At 34.2% G+C, this 17,621-nt stretch overlaps 1 protein-coding gene across 1 annotated transcript in view; it reads right to left on the reverse strand.

Annotated features, from left to right (window-relative positions):
* Positions 1 to 17,621, reverse strand: part of LOC134542320 (lachesin) — a 588,254-nt gene that overhangs the window by 66,393 nt on the left and 504,240 nt on the right. Inside the window, exons 6-7 of the mRNA XM_063386470.1 lie at positions 15,994 to 16,186; positions 12,620 to 12,748 (exon numbers count right to left, since the gene is read on the reverse strand). Coding sequence (XP_063242540.1) covers positions 12,620 to 12,748; positions 15,994 to 16,186 — 322 coding nt within the window. The remainder of the gene's footprint in view (positions 1 to 12,619; positions 12,749 to 15,993; positions 16,187 to 17,621) is intronic.

A 17,621-nucleotide genomic window follows, 5' to 3' on the forward strand; every position in this document is an offset into this window, starting at 1 on the left:
AAAATGTTTCACGGCTAACATAAATTCTCAAGTGATGGAAGGAAAAAAAAATAGGTTTCGGAGGACAAAAAATATTTATAACTTTCTTTGTAGGCACGCTATCAATTCCATTTGAAGTATTGTAATTTTAACCTAAAAATTTGTCTGAAACAATTGTTATTAGACGAACTATTCCTAAAAAAACGTTGAAAAATAAAAACAATGAGTTTATAAAGTAATTAATTTCGTATAATATACACTATTAAATCCGTTCTTATTTATCGTAAAACCTTTAAATATCATCCACAACTTTCGTTTGAAATAATTTTAATATGACGAACCACAAAGGGGTGGAAAAAATAAGGGTTGAAGGACAAGCACGCTATTAAATCGGTTTAGACTGTTTTTAAACCCTATAAATATTATATAAAGATTTTGTCTCTAAAATTTTTTGATACAAACAAACATTGCTGCAGAGTGTAGAATATTAAAGAGATTAATGGACAATAAATTCCTAATTCTTTTTAGGTCAACTATAAAATCTACAACAACAATTGTTAATCTTTTAAAAATTAAAAAACTCTCTTGTAAAACAATTATTGACCAGTATTCCAATTACTGTAAGGGGTTAAATAAAAACCAAGGGTTGGAACAAAAAAAAACTTCCGTAAATCTTTACAATAGAATCCGATATTATTTATTTTATTCTTTCGAAATATTATCTAGAACTTTTGTCTGCAAGGGGTGTAAATGACAATGGTTGGGAGAAAAAAATTTCATAACTTTCTTTTAGTGGTTATACTATCAAATTCGTTTTAAAAAATTCAAAACATATTTTAAAATATTTGACTTAAACAATTTTTGATGAGACGAGCTACTTACCTCAAAAACAGGGGTTAATATAAAAAAAATTCATTTTCATAAAATTTGTTCGAATTTATTTTATACTATTCTCAAATTTTTTACAAACTGGGTGCAAAGAAAGTTAGTGCAAGATTTAACAAAAAAGTTTTGAAGATCAAAAAAAATTCATAACTACCTTAGTAGGCGTAAGCTCTTTAATGCTGGATGCACTGAGTTAAAAACATTCGAAACGTTTTTGCTGCATGGAATATAAAAGCGACTGTTTTTTGTTTTTCATTTCTGATAGTTGTCAGTATGTATTCCTTCAAACAAAAAAGAAATTTAAATGTATATTCTTAATGTATTTCTCTAAGTGATTAAAAATCAAATCCACGCGCTTTAAAAAATCTAAATTTCATAAAAATATACTTAGATATCAAAATACATAACAACCTTCCTGAAACAAACTCCTATTTCAGAAATGTTCTGTTCAAAATATACATTGCTTACATTCGTACAAAGTTCATTTTCAATTTTCATTTGATCACGTTAAGCTTCAAAGCGTAATACATTCACTCTTATTGGTTTATTTTAAGGAATTTGTATTTGCAATAGCTTCATATCACGAAATAAATTAATTATGATTATTTTTCGTGCATAAATGTTAAAATTTACGCCCAAACATATATGTCTATTTAAAATCACAAATAATTGTTATTAATGCAGACCTTTACTTAATTTGTGCAAATCTCATACAAATTGGTTTTTAAAGAAGAATTAAATTTTTGTGAAAAAAAATATTCCCTCAATGAGCTTACGAGGATAAAATTTTACAGTGAAAATAAATAATGAGACATAGAAACCAGCTACCGAAAGAGCCTGTCCCATTTCGCATACCTTAGTTTTAAACAGTAGGCTAACTCAAAGATATGATCTATTTTAAGAGGCAAAAGCTTTTATATATTTTTGTTATGTAATCAGAATAATGCTTGTTCCTTTAACTTATAAAATTTATCTTTTGAAAGATGGCCCAACAAATATATGATTTTTTTTTTTTTTTTTTTTTTTTTTTTGCGTTTTCATGTTATAGGTACCTTTAATCTAGAACAGTGTCTTCAGATATCCCACTATAAAACGTTTTTCGTTTTGTAGCAAATATTTCCAAATGTATGCTACATTCTATCTGTGGTTTGTTATTATAAACGACGAATATTCATAAACATATTTACTTTAATATTGGCATAGCGGTCACACTCTGTTGTTCGTTGGTAAATTTTTCTATGTTTCAACGTCAAGGAAAAACATATACTGTAGCGGTTATTAGGTGGATTCATTTCACTACAGGTTGTAATATTCAACTTGCCTGTTCATAATCAAGCCATTTTAGAGTGCGCATTGGTCGATAACAATATCATGCCATTTGTTGAGTCGCAAGTATGATCTTCTGACCACTTCTTCTCGTTAATTACTGTTTCAGGTCATCAAGGGTGGGTCAAGATCACTGTAGTCCAATCATTGGCGTGAAGTTAATTTCTATGTGTCTCAGTTCTACATTGATAGCCAAAGAATACGCGTAACTATAGTGGCTCTGGCCATAAATTACGATAGAAGAGCCTGCATATGAGACACAAAAAAAATTTGTACATATACAAAAGATTCTTGGAAAAACAGTTGCCCAGACATAGTTTGTAATACTGCAAGAATGATATTGAACCTTTGTAAAACACATGGCTATAGTTATAGTATGAATCTTTAAAATAATTTTTGACGTGATAACGTATTTTAAATCGATGAACGCCGGCTGCACGCACGAAAAAGCATGACTCATTGTCACGTTCCGCCTGAGCCGAGCGTGCAAGAACCGGCCAACCACCATGCGAGAAAATCTTCTATAATATCAAACAGGTTAAGGCGGGCTTTTTAACTAATATTTCGTGATTATATTTAAACAATTTATTTAAATTAAATTTGCAAAAACTGAAAATAATATTTGAAAATTAAAAAGTAGGCAATTTTTTATCAATGTTTTCTTATGACGTTATCACGTAAAATTATCGTCCGTAAACCGACTTTACAGGTAACCCCGTTTTTTTTTACATAATACTGAGTATTACATATGAAAACTGGGTTATATTTTTATATTTATTGGATGGTTCATTCAATATTTTTTAACCACGGAAAATGTTTAAAAGAATATTAAATAATTTGACTTATTTTTATTTTGATATACTTATTAATGAGCGCAGTTTAATACTGGAAAGCTATCCAGGGAACGGTTTACAAATAACTTTAACTATTGGAGGTAGTGGGACCCGAATCGGGATCCGAACCCAGTTTAATGCAACAACTATTTTGCAAAGATAATTTTTTTTCACCAGATTAACAAATATCTGTGATTTTTACATAAATATTGTTACGAGTATAATGTGGGGGAATAGGATTCGTAAGGGATGGTCTAATTAAGTTTCATTAAAGTTTCATTAAGTTTCCGTATTTCTGTGTCGTGTGATGTACCCTCGCTATTGAACAATCGCATCTTTGTATCTAGTAATATAGCAATATTAATGACTAATATTTACACTACTAATAAATAATTGTATTTAAAAAGTCTGATCACTAATCACTTTCATTAAAAAATGTTTATTCGCACGTCACTCAATGTCTGTCAAATTCCACAGTTCGCACTCCTCACTGGAGCTAGGCTCGACAGTGATTTGCCCCTTACCTCACGCCTCTCCTCAGACACAAAGCCTCGCACCACTCAGTCGCACTCTTGCGGTCCCTTCGCTCCTTGTCGCGTCTCTCACCCTCTTCGCCGATTTCGCACTTCCCTTCACTCGCGGAACTCTACCGAACTCTCGGAACTCCCGCGGAAGCCAGCATCGTCGCTTATATACCCGTGGCGTCCTTCTTGAAGGGACGAGAGCGGCTGTGACGTGTCGCATCATCCCGGGCCGACCCGACGCCCGAAACACCCAGAACAGCGACGCTTATTTACGCCACTCCTCGCGCGGCCTTTTTAAGCCCGGAATTCCTAAGCTGCTAAAGATGACAATAGCCCAAGGCGGGTCGGTGCACGGGTATTGAAGGGGGATGGGTAGCGAGGAATCCTGTAATCCGGCCAGGCACGCGTAGCATGCCTTACGTCAGTGGACGGCGCGTGACGTCAGTGGCCGTGCGGGGCCGCCAGCCAGCTCCTAACCTGGTGCGCGTTATGGTCCCGTCTGCGTTAGTAACAATATCTACGTTCACGTTGTCAAAAAAAAAAACAGAAATTTACAGTGTTGAAAAGACTTGCAGTTGAAAGAAGGTTGTCTGAAGTGACACGGGCGGAAGACGCCATGACAGAACCGGGTAGCGAAAGACTGAGCGACGCGCCGCACTTTTTGACGTCTAGAGGTCGCCGTGGGGAAGTGATGGAGACTGAAATAGATTAAAAAAAAAAAAAAAAGAATTTCCGACGACGGCTGTCTACGCTGGAATCGCGGCGCGTCCCGAAGGCGGACGAGAACGCGGGGAAAAGGAGGATCCGAACAGGTGTACTCCCGCGAGATCTCTCTCTCTCTCTCTCTCTCTCTCTCTCTCTCTCTCTGCTCAAGAAGACATCCCAAGGAGCTAGAGGGCAAAGTCACCCTTCTCCACTCCTTGTCTGCTCCCATAAACCCGCCGCAGGGGAGAGAAAAAAGAACGAAAAGAAACCCACATGCCGCATTCCATTTCCGACCGTCAGCCCTGGTGGGTACCGCTCTTCTATCTCGGCACTTTGGCGTCGATCAAACTACGCTACACCGCGTGTCGTCGATGTCTTTATCTGTGCATTTCACTGTGAAGTTAACTTTCCTATCCGTAAACAACCACAGTGCATTTAATATAAATTCAATAACACTTTACTAATATATATATATTTATTTATTGTTTCTGTGAACGATATAAACGTCAAGCTGTACCTCGACCCGCAGGTTGCATAATACTACTGCATTTATTTCGTTTGTTGTATTGACACTTGTATTTAAGTTTAAAAATAATTTGATGGGGATGAATTTTTAAAATTTATTTTCAGTAACGTGCGATACGGTTTTTGCTGTAATTTATTTTAACGAAATATTTAAGAGCGCCAAAAGTTTACTTAAAACTCAAGTGTATGTTCAGCAAATATTTTTCACCGCTAAACTAACTGGTTATTGATGCCATAAGATAACACCAGTGCTTACTCCGCTTATGAGTGCTTCTAAAAATGATCCTGGAGGAATAGGGTAGGAGTTCCTTGAATGAAAAGCTTAACTTTTACCGGAATGTACCATGTACAATACTCAACGCGTGCAGATATAGTCCGACCTTGCGGCCGGCATTAATCAACGTTCCCCTCCCAATATGCACCCTTGAAGGGTAGTGTGGGAGTAACTTCCTGTTCAGTTTTAAAATAATTCCAGAGCTTTTTCATATACGGATCTGTTAGGGATCCCTCCCTGTTGTAGATTGGGAGAGTATTAGAGCTTTGGAGCCGACCAGAGTCCAGGGCCACCAACCCAGCATAGTCGCCTTCTCAGCCCCTCTACCACTCTCAGCTAACCAGACAGTTGGCTGTGTCCTGTGCCCTAAGACTTTATCAGCACTGATGGCGCCTTCCCCAATCCCCCACATCACGCTGGGACCCCTCAAAACACCCAGTGGACCCTTGGTTTGGTGGAGGCCTATCCAAGCTATCCATGCTAATACCGGAGCTGTGTCGTCGCTCACAACGTCGACTCCGCATCGCGCTAGGGAACCCTTGGAGCCTGCTCCAAGCGATCGGAGCACCACTCCCAAGTATGAGTCCTACCCAATCAGAATCCAGGGCCTTGTATGAAACCTCAGCGGGACACCGTTCAATCTTTCATGGATTCTTCCCGTACTACTACCAACTTGGCGTGGATTCGGCAGACTGTTCGCCAGCTGCTAACCGACTGCCACGCTTCAGAGTTACTCCACAGGATGTCCTCGTCTCCTCGGATTACCCTCCGACCTGCCGTACCTCGGCCCGGAAGTGCCTGAACTCATCCGGCGGCGATCGCAGGAAGCCCTTACTAGAAATGACAACCACGGTGCGTGCGCAGGAGGGCCTCTGGGTTGCCTAGGTAAACCTCCCTCCCCCCCACCCCAGATCACTGAACTAGGGGAACGTATCACAGCTAGTCGAGCGGTTTAAAGCTCTTTTTTAAGCCCGGGTGCACCCGAACATAGGGGCGCCTTTCAAGGTTCTTCTATTACTATAGGCCTGCTCATCCATTCACTATGGGGCCCTTTAGGGCCGAGACGCCGGGGCTCGGCAGTCGAACCCCCCCCCCCCCCCCCCGCCCGAAAGGATAAAATCGCATCTGCTGTTGCCCGCAGATTCAGCCAATCCACCATTTCTGGTCACATACATGCAATTGAGGACGCACTGCTGCAGGGTTACGCCCGACATTGTCCTCTTCAGCTAAGGCGATGCTATGACCAGAGGTTGAGGCTACCCATCCCAACATGGTCACCACGATTATCCCCCAACAGCGGTGCCCACGTGGAGGCAGAGGATTGCCACTTGGTGTGGAGAGGCTATATATTCGCATCCTTGCACCCATTCCGTGATCCAGTTGGATCATGTCTCGGATACTAGAGCCGGCAACAGCTCCGACACCTCAAGGGACAATCATCTTCCCCGCAGGGTCAGGTCCACTCCCGCCACTCAACGCGTGCAGTTGATTGAACATGGAAACCGACGCGCTTGAAAAGGCCAGTTTCAACAACAGAGACGAGCGAGTTTCACAGAGTTAAAGTACCTACTCGCTAAATTATATTAATTTCCCTTGACTTAACGTTTCTCAGCTTAACGAGTATACATTTTTGTCCTAAGTTAATGTTCGTAATTGAAGTTAAATCGTCATGTAAATGTTAAAATATATATTGAGTACGCGAACATATGTTTCGAATTGAATCAAACTATGTTGGAAAGATTCGAAGCTATAAATTCAATTCCTTTGAAGAAGAAATTGTATTGCAATCGTGGTTTTTGTGTATATGTGTTTACCAGTTGTTGGGGTAAAAGTTTATTGAATGCTTATAATTAGATGATTTCTGCTTTTTAAGAGTTATGGTTGCAGTAAGGGTTATCGGGAAATCATTTTTAACATTTAATGATACATACCTACATATTTTAGGTGGATATAAAAACTGGTGAATTCTAGGCGGAGTCGTTCTCCAAAGTCGCTGGGTCAACGCTCCAAGAGGTATGGGTCCATGCCCGCCAAAGACGGCACTTCTAGCTCCACCTAACAGACGATCACGTGACTGAAATGCCAGAGAGCGATACGGGCGGATTTCCCCTCTCGGGCACATTAGGAGCTCGGTTTAACTCTTCTTCCCCGCCCCCCCCCCCCCTAGCCCTTTCTTCCACCGGCCCTTGCAGCCCTTCTCACCGTGCTCGGATTGCAAATCTCTGGTAATATTTTTTTTTTCTAAAAGCTGCAAAGCGAAATAGGAAGGACTTTTTTAGAATTTATTTTCAACGTCCACGACCAAAACACCCATATTTCTCAGTAGCTCTAACCGCCAAACAGAAATGACCTGATTTTACGCTAAGCTATAAACCTCGCCTTAAAATATGGACTGAACCAAATCTATAGGAGTAAAAAATATCATTAAAGTTATTTTCTTTAATAAAAGCACTGCCAATGTTTCAACAAGTAAAATATAAATTGTAAAATTTATCTCTCAACCCTAAAAATGACTAAATAAGGAGCGTGTTCACTAACAGTGTATACTAGATGCCCCGCATGTTAATACATGATTATGACTGGTTGAGCATGGCAGTGGGAAAAATATTTTTGTAGAACACTGAATTATAAACCACACATCTGATTTTTCACGTACAAGCGTTCTTTGAATGAATCTTGCAATCGGAAGAACTGATTTTACATAATATATTGCAGGTTTACGCTGGTTTTTTTTCTACAATATACGTTAACCAACAGTGGCATGTGTCCAAGATATAAAGTTAAATCACGATAAACATTCCACTGCTGCTGATGTTCATAATCAAATTCTCATTGATACCCATTCGTCAGAATCTCATCACTGCCCGAAAGTTTCCACGGCTGAATAAATAAAATAACGGAATCAAAGTTCGATTCTCATTAAAATGTAAATACAAAACCTAACTTTTATTCCACTACCCTCTTTTTTACAGAGAACTGAGAAATAAATTTCAATATGCTGCTAGCATTCAGTTATAAAGCTAACCACCTGTCTTTATTTAACATCGTTATTATAATTTAAAATATAATACAACATACTCCTTTATTGGTTCTGATGTTAGTTGTTTTTTTTTCAAACATGATAGGCTACTATTTTGCAATCGGTTTTTCAAACAATTATAAATAAAAAATATTTTTTAATATTTTTAATTTAAAAAAATCAAATAACAGGAACAAATAGTTGAAATCAATATATTTTGGTACGGCTTGTTACTTATATACAATTATTTTACTAAAATATTTCCCTGAATTGTTCTTTATTAAATGTGAACTGTCAACACAATATTTTGGAAACGATATTGTTAGTTTAATTTTGTTTCTTGATTTTTTATGAAATTATTTTTGAACAAATAAAAGTAACACTAATAAAATTGTAAGTTAAAATAGAGGAATATTTGTAAGTTTTGTGATACGGGATTCCATTTCCAGATGTTAAAATATTTTTTTTCTTTGCGTTAGGCCTACGGGTTGATGTGAACGTAGTAGGAATATTCGCAACCGTAGGTCGGAACGCAGAAAAATACAGAGGGAGGATGAGTTTCGAGAAGTCGTGTCCCGAAAACTTGTTTGGCTTGTTTCCACACGCGCGCGCTGGTATCGGAGAGCCGACACCCTCCTCGAGAGAAAACATGCGGGGAAAGTAAGGGAGGAACTTCAATACCGAAGTTGCGGCCGAGATACGGAATCACAAACTCGTTAGGCACTTTCCGCAAGAACCCTTCTGCGTGTCCTACTTTGAGTGGGAGTTCCTGCTTCTAGCACTGGACGGGGGGAGGAAAAAAAAATAATCTTAGCAAGAAAAAGTGCTTTGATAAAGGAACACTGGAAAAATATCATAATTCAATTTTACATTTAATGCTTTGCCTAATTAAGTACACGTACGTACAAATCATTCTCTATTACTGACAAGCCAATAGAATTTTTGTCACGCATAATTTGAAAAAAAAAAAATTAAAATAATCTCAGACGGTTGAAGTTATTTTGATTATCGGTCTTAAAGCAGGCATGTTTACAAGACCAACCCTTTTGCTTGATTGGCGATAGGTAGTTTTTCTAGCATTTGTACGAAATAATTTCTCTGCTTTTTTGTGTTCAATTTAAATAAGGAATGTCAATGAATGCAATGAATTATAAATAAATATTCGGGCTTTGACTATATAAGTGTTTTTTTCCAAAACATTTTTAAAAAGGGAAGTTCACAGATCTCTGGGAAAATAACTTTAGAAGCGAAAACAAGCTGTTTTTATCGAAACAAATATTTTTAATGTTTCTATCTAGGTTTCTCCTCATTGTCAAATAATACTTTATACATTTTATATGGAGATAGAACTGGAAGTTCACCCTACGTGCAAACTCAAAGTATATAGCAACCAATTTTTATAAAGAGTTTGACATCCCTTATTTTTTTGTTTTTAATCGTTTTCTAATTGAGTAACTGTTTATTTAACTGCTTTAATTTTACTTTCTATTTAATTGTATCTGAAAGAACACTTAATAAATAAAAGTGTTTAGATTTTTCTTCGTCAATAACTCCCAAAGTTCTCCTTGATGGAAAACTGAAAACAGGAAAGGGCTGAGGTAAAAAGAAAACGCTCTGAGTCTTTGAGTGAACATGACTGTAAGGCATCTAGTAAAACTAAGTCATGGAACTTCTCCTTATCATGACTTAAGAGACGCGACTCTAAAAACGATGTTTGTGCCAACCCTTCTTCGTGAAACTTAAACTTTTAAGTTGCCTGCGCTCGTATGCATGAAGAAATACAAATAGCCATTTATTTTTGTGTTCTTTGGTCCTTGCATTCCTTTCTCTTTCTCCTCCCTTTAGCTTCTATCCGGCAAACCTTCTTGAACATTCGTTCACTGCGAAACTCTAGTCTTCAGTTCTTCGCTACCAAAAGGAAAAAAAAAACAGCTTGGAAAGTTTGTCCCATCTCTGGAAACTCCGGTAAGTGCTTCATTCCAGGACAATACTTCACTTCCCCGTGAAAAGAAATTATCCTTTCTACCCCATTTGTTACCATAAATAATTTCAAAATTATGTGTTATAGTAACCATTGTAAAGCTTACCACTTTTTTGTATTTAACATTGTTATGATAATTTAAATTTTAATAACACATTAGCTCAGACTATATATGGTGGAAATTAATACTGCTTACAAAAATATGATGTATTTCTATTTTCAAAAGTTTTATTTAGGAACATCGACGAATTGTATAAATTATTGATCAACAACCGTAGCGAATGTAAACGGTGAAGATAAACAAAAATACATAACAAGTATACAGTTTTTCGAAATGGAAAAACCACAAATAAAAAGTAATTACATACGGCAATTTTTAAAAATTTAATTTTTATATTATGATTGTAATTTTGATAAAAAAAAAGTACAATTAATTAATCTGATGGCTTTAATTAAAAAAATTATGAATTTAATTTTGATGTATTTTATTCGAATTAAATTATTTAAACTGTTTATTATTGCGTAAAACCACTAAAGTACACTTATTATCAAGTAATAAAAATTTGTAATGTCCTTTGACATACATATTTTTGAAGATAGACCTAATAAAGGAGACAAACTTTATACTCACAAAATCTATTGAGAATTTTTTTTTCATGTGTACGAAATTATTATTTAGCTACCCACAAAAATATTGGTCAGAAATACCAACATTAGAATTGTGTAACCAATAAGTGACAGTTTGATGAACTTACTGACCCGATGTTTTTCAAGAGCGGTCACTTACCTTTTACAATCCCACTGTAGCGTCATGTGTCTCCTACTGGTAACACGGTACCCAACACTCGAAGAAGCCCAACATTTAGACACAGAATTGCTTCCATTCAGGCAATATAAAACATATAGGTATGAGTGGTGAAGTGATGAGGTTACATCACTTGCCTCCCAACCAAGTGATCACCGGAATAACAGAAAAAAAGTACTTTTATAAAAGATTCCTTTGGAAACCATTTACCAACAGGTAGTATGTAACTTTGTTCAACACATGGCTATGGTTATCTTTACATCTATGAGATAAGTTTATCGAGATAATACTAAGTATATCTTACGAAAATTGATCATAATTTTGTATTTTAATTGACTTTTCATTGAAGCAATTTTTTTTAATCCATCGAAAAATTTATCAAATAATCAATCATTGGACATTATTTTGTTTTATTATGCTTATTAATAGGCGCATTTTACACTGGAAAGCTATTTAGGGAACGGTTTACAAATAACCTTAACTATGGGAGGTACTGAGACAACACAAAATTTAAATGCTCGGGTAAGAAATTGAACCCAGTATTACTGCGAACACTATTTAGTAGCGTAATTGTTGTTTTCATGTATGTACAAATATCTGTAATTTAAACATGAACATTTATGTTTTATTTACAAAAAAAATTTACAGTGTAGGGGAAAAAACCTTCGGTTTTTCTTAAGTGGGGAACACATCGGACGAAGTCTTGGGCTGGTGTACGTTCCTTGAATACTCACGTTTCCCTCCCACATATTCATAACTTCAATGTTTAATTATTATTTCATCACCTCTATAATGACTCCTACGTGTATGATACTTGAAGCCGTAACTCATTCATGCGACACAATAGGCCTCCTTCAGACACTACAAGCTCTGCGTAATTCCTACGTTACAGGTATGCAGGATTATTTCATAACGACGCAAAGACTTGTGTATTATCGAGGCTTCTGCAAATAATATTTTCTTTCTCATGGCACGAGCTATTGTTTCTTGATCTTTAAACCTAGTCTAATACATAATAGCACATTATTATTATTTAAAATATTACTTTTAGTTTCAACCCATTTATGATTTTCCACAACTCACTAGTGGACTGTAAGCGAAATATCACTGAAACCCTCTCCATATGACCAAGAACTTTGGTATGCTGCATGGAAAATCCCATTTACATGACTATATCTTTAGTGGCCACTGGTCAAAATGGCAAATGTTGATTCAGCATTTGTTAATGTTGTTTATACATTTTTAAATAATTAATTTAAAAATATATTTTTTTAGTATCTTAGGTAATGCAATTGTATTTATATCTTCAACGAGTGTAAATAATTTACACTTTAAAGAGTCTTTAATAATGAAGATTTTTCTTTATGTCTAAAATGTAAGGTTATACAAATAGATTGCATAAATATTTGTGAGTGTATGGTTAACACATGTCGTGTTCAACTAAACATTAAACTTAACAGTTATATATATATATATATATATATATCTTATTAATGTTTTAATAAATTATGTGATCTTAAAAGCAACATCAAGGCGAATTATGTATATTTTATTACAAGCGTAAATAATAACAGAGTTAACCTTAATCCCCAATGTTTCAATTAAAGGTTGGAATGTAACTTCTTCACAACCGCGTCTGCATGAATATAAATTTAAGCTTAATTGTTGTACAAAGTTCGTATTAACTGCAAGTGATATATTTATATGGAACATAACAAGTTTGTTTGGTACAAATTAGGAACTTTAATAGACTTTTCACTCACAATGAACGTGGACCATCATCCTCTTGCTGACAGACGGGGGCACTCCATTGGCTGCAATGCACAAATAGGCGCCCATCTCAGATCTCGTCACCTTCGTCAGAGACAAAACTTCTCCCTCCACTGAAGAGACTGAAAATACCACCAAAACACACATATATGTCCACAGTTTAAAAAATTTAATTGTAATTCTGATCAAAGTAGGATCAGTAGTATAAAAGCTATCCACATACATGCCCAAGTTTTTCTTAAACCAATAAACTCAAAATTACAAAACTAAATTGTTTAGCTAAAGATTTTGGAAAGCAACATGTTTTTTTCGGCAGAATGAGTAAAAATACTGAAGAATGGTTTAAATATTATTTTGGATCGCTTCATAACATAAGTGTCAAAAAAAATTCCTTTCGGCACAGCCTACAGGCATAAGTAGTTTTAGAAGTAACTTTTTCTTCTGTAAATATTTTAGAAACTTCTATAAAATTCTGGAACAAATCAAAAACTTAATGTACATTATCTATTTATGTTCTCCAATATTACAAAATGGTCCATTAAATATTTGCTCATTTTTCATGCACACTATTTTTCATACCTTGAACTAATGAGTGGTCGTATAAAAATTTGCTTTAGACAAATGTTTGAGATAATATTAAGATGGTTAAAAATAAATTCGAATGAATTTGAAAGTAATAAATTTTGAATTTTTTTTTCAATATCAACCTCTGTTTTTATGGTAATAATTCTTTTCATCAAAAATTGTTTCAGCAAAAGTTTTAGATGAAGTTGTGAATTTATACAATAAATTATAATGAGTTTGATATTTAATCTATTTGAAAAAGTAATATACATATTTCTTTAATTTAATGCAGTTTTTTTGGACAAACGCTTTTAGAGTTGCACTGCAATGGCTTATGTCAAAAAAAATTAATTAAATCAAAATTCTACATTACATGAATCATTTAAAGAACGTATCATTTTTTACATTCAACCACATTTTTGTAATACAGTTCAGTAATGCAATTCTTGCAGTAATGGTTTGTTGGATAAAAAATTATTTTAACAAGAGTTTTAGTCAATATTTAGAATGCTAAACAAAACAAAAAAGAATGGATTCGGTAGTAGGTATTTATGGTTGGGAATTTTTATTTATTTTCTTATTCAAACCCAAGGTTTCTTCAACCCTTTGCAATAATGGTTTGTTTTATAAAAAATTATTACAGACCAAAGATTAAGATAAAAATTATAATATTTATAAACAATTTGAACGGATTTGATAGTGTGGCTAATAAGGGAGCTATACATTTTTGGTCATTAAACCCCTGTTTATTTCACTCCTTGCAGTCATTGTAGGTCGTATAAAAAATTATTTCAGACAAAAGTTGTAGATAATAATTAAAGGTTTTACAATAAATGTGAACTAATTTGGCAGTGTACATGGTAAGGCAATTATTTTTTTATTCTAACCTTGTTTTTTCAAACCTGTGCAGCAATGGCTCATCTTATCCTAAATTGTTTCAGACAAACGTTTTAGATAAAAATTGAAAAATTTACAATTTGAACGGATTTGAAAATGTACCTTCTAAGGGAGTAATGAGTTTTTTTAGTCTACCATTATTATGTTAACCCTTTGCAGCAATGGTTCGTCTAAAAAAAATTGTTTCAAATAAAAGGTTTCAATTAAAAAAATTAAAATTAATACATAATTGGTAAGAATTAAATGTTGTTCCTACGAAGAGAGTTATGATTTTTTTTCCTCTAACCATAGTTTTCTCAACCCCTTGCAGTTATGGTTGGTCGTATCAAAAACATTTTAAGACAAAGTTATCACACGTTCAAATTAATTTGATATTTTTCATACTATGGGAGTTACAGCGATTTTTATGTTTAAAAAAAAAAACATCCCTTTTGTCGGATATTGCCCATCAACGAACTAGACTGAGATTATTCACTAACAGATCTTATATCAGTTTAGAAGTGATTTGTGAAAAATTGCGTCAGTTATCGTGTCCACTATGTATGTATGTATGTATGTATGTATGTATATATATAAAAAAAAACTTTTGAGTTGACGATACTTTTGGGGTCTGTGGACCATGAAACGAAAACCTATGTAAAAATTTTCCGAAAGTCGCAACATGGTAACGGCTACAATAGGTAGTATTTCTTTGAAATTTACATACAAAAAGTGTCTTTTAATACATGAGAGTAAAATGGATAAAAATAACAGGGTTTTTAAACAACTTTTTCCTTATAGCAAAGCCATACAGACCCAAAATATTTTTAACACAGTGATAAATATAAATTAATTACATGTAAAAGTTTCAGATAAAAACTTTACAATTTATTATTAAATTAATATTAGGTAACTGTAAACCAGGTATAAAAATATTAAGTATTCATCTGAAAATGGAAACAAACTATTATGTATAAATAAAGTTACAAAAAAAGAATCAGAAAATTTGTTCACAAAACTGAAACCATCTTTAAGAAAGTATAACGTAAGTTTATGAGAGGAAAAATAATTAAAACTAATTAAACCTTACTACAGCAACACAGATTCCTTTTTACTGGAGTGGGAAAAGAGAGCACTTGAATATTACAGTTTATTAAAGAGTGAAGTTTGCTCTTTAATTTATTTTTTTAAACTCTGGAATGTATTTCATATGATGTAAAACTTTTCATTAATAATAAAAATCAACTTTTTACAAGCATGCTTTTCTCATACATAGTCCGTGCAAATTACTGCCGAAAGCAGTTACAAATTTGTATTACTCTGCAAACAAAAGAATATTAAAATTTTTAGCAAACAAATTCGCAAAGGTAAAAGAAAAATCTAAGTACTTGAAATGACAACTGAGTAGATTTTCAGACATTTGGTAGAAGAAAGTAGGTAAACAAAAACAAATTTTGATGCCTAAAAAAATAAAGCTTTTCGCGTTTAGACTCGGTTGGTAAATTAAATTATACTTCCATCAAAACTAGATTCATATAAAAAATACACAAAATAATAATAAAAAATTGTAAATTATTCTAAGTGTTATTGGTAAAACCGTACGATTGATTACTGAATGGGGCTGAATTTTCCTGAAATTATGCTTGGTAATTAGATTAACTTCCATTTACTTAGACTTACATTATTTTTACAGTGAGAAAATCATGATGTACTTAGTAATGTAAACTGGAAGAATACAAATTTTTTAAGTAGACATTAGTTTAATGTATCTCAAAAGAAAGTCCGTATGAAATGGGAGAATTCGCTCCAAACAGGTGCAGGTTTTGGTATGTTATATAGTAAGGATAATCCAAATATGAAATTAAGAAAAATTTCGTTCGTGTAAGTGGAGTTGTTAAGTGAAGTAAACGGTCGAATAGCCACGCACCTCTGGTTTTGGAGGAAGGTCCTCCCCGGAGAATGATCTCCCCGCCGTCTTCCCGCCTCCAGACCACCTTGGGCTTGGGGTAGCCTCTGGCCTTGCACACCAGCTTCGCGGACCCGCCCTCTGGGACCATGAGGTCTCCCGAGGTCTCCTCGTAGATTATGTCGGGCGGGATGACCACTTCCAGGAACGCCGTCTGCAGGATTCATTCAAGGCCACAAGTCCGCACGCTCTGAGGCCGAACACAGTTCATTCCTAAATCACATTTGTCTCAAATATCCACTTCGAACCATACAAGTCATTTTACTGCTCAAAAAATAAAATATTCAATGTTAACACTTTGAATTGATTTCCTGTTTGATTTACATTATTCTTTCTTTTGCAAATAAGTGAAATATTAAATTGGAAATATTTAGGTATATATATATATATATATATATATATATATATATATATATATATATATATATATAGAGAGAGAGAGAGAGAGAGAGAGAGAGCAGGGAAATATTTATAAGATGCACGCCTACAAATTTTTGTAAAAAAAATATCAAATTATATTTATGTACACAAAAATATTCTCAAAAAGACTAATTAAAATATATTATACTACATAGAAAAGTAAAATAATTATTTATCTGGTATCTATAAGTAAAAAAAGGGCCAAATTTTTTTCAATGACAATAAAGAATTGTTACTCATCTGAAGGTTTTAAATAATTTTAAATAAAATGGTTTTAAACACGTTCATGCAGTAATGGTGCAATGCTGTATAAAAACATATGCGTTTTTTTTTACCATAGTTAATAATCATTTTATGTTCTAAAAAAACTATTGTTGTAGTTTAACTTTTCCTAACTAGTTTTAAAACTGGCAACAATCACATATGTTAGACCTACCCGAGAATCAACTTGCGATGATCATTATTTCGTCCTCTGCGAAAAATTTAACAAAGGCGAATTGAAACTTTATATTTTAAATATAACAGAAAAATAAGTATTTTGATAAATTACTGTAAATATGAATCACTGTTTGTTTCAAAACATTTTATTGACTCAAACAAGTTTTGTGGTCAAAATATATTTATTATAAAATGCTTTGTCAGCTATTTCTTTTTATATGAAAAGCTTGAACTTCAACGTTCCAAGACTCGATAAAATGAAGATTCTTAAGCTTATATCCTCAGATCAATTTTTAAAATGTTACTTAGTTTTTAGGAAATAAGTTTTAGCGGTACGGAATCATTAGGTAGAATGTAAAATATTACAAATATACAGGAAATTGACATAAAACTGTCTTTATTATAAATTAAAGTATAAAAAGTAAATTCCTATCACCATACAGAAACACGGCGAGAACTGTCACCTTAACTTTTGTTTTTACCTTCAGTGACATAAATACTTAAGAAGCATAAATTAAATTTTATCATAATCATATTCTTGATGACACAAGCAGAAAAAAAAATGGACACACCTTATGACACTTAAGGTAAGATTATTTATGTGAATAATTCTTTACGCTTCCCAAAATAATTTTAAATTACCGTTGATATGTGACAACTAGCAATACAGACACACCAAAAAAATTTAAACCATGATCGTACTAGAGGAAACGAGTCATAACTACTTCTCA

Source organism: Bacillus rossius, assembly GCF_032445375.1.
Source record: "Bacillus rossius redtenbacheri isolate Brsri chromosome 4 unlocalized genomic scaffold, Brsri_v3 Brsri_v3_scf4_2, whole genome shotgun sequence".
Classification (NCBI taxonomy): Eukaryota; Metazoa; Arthropoda; class Insecta; order Phasmatodea; family Bacillidae; genus Bacillus; species Bacillus rossius.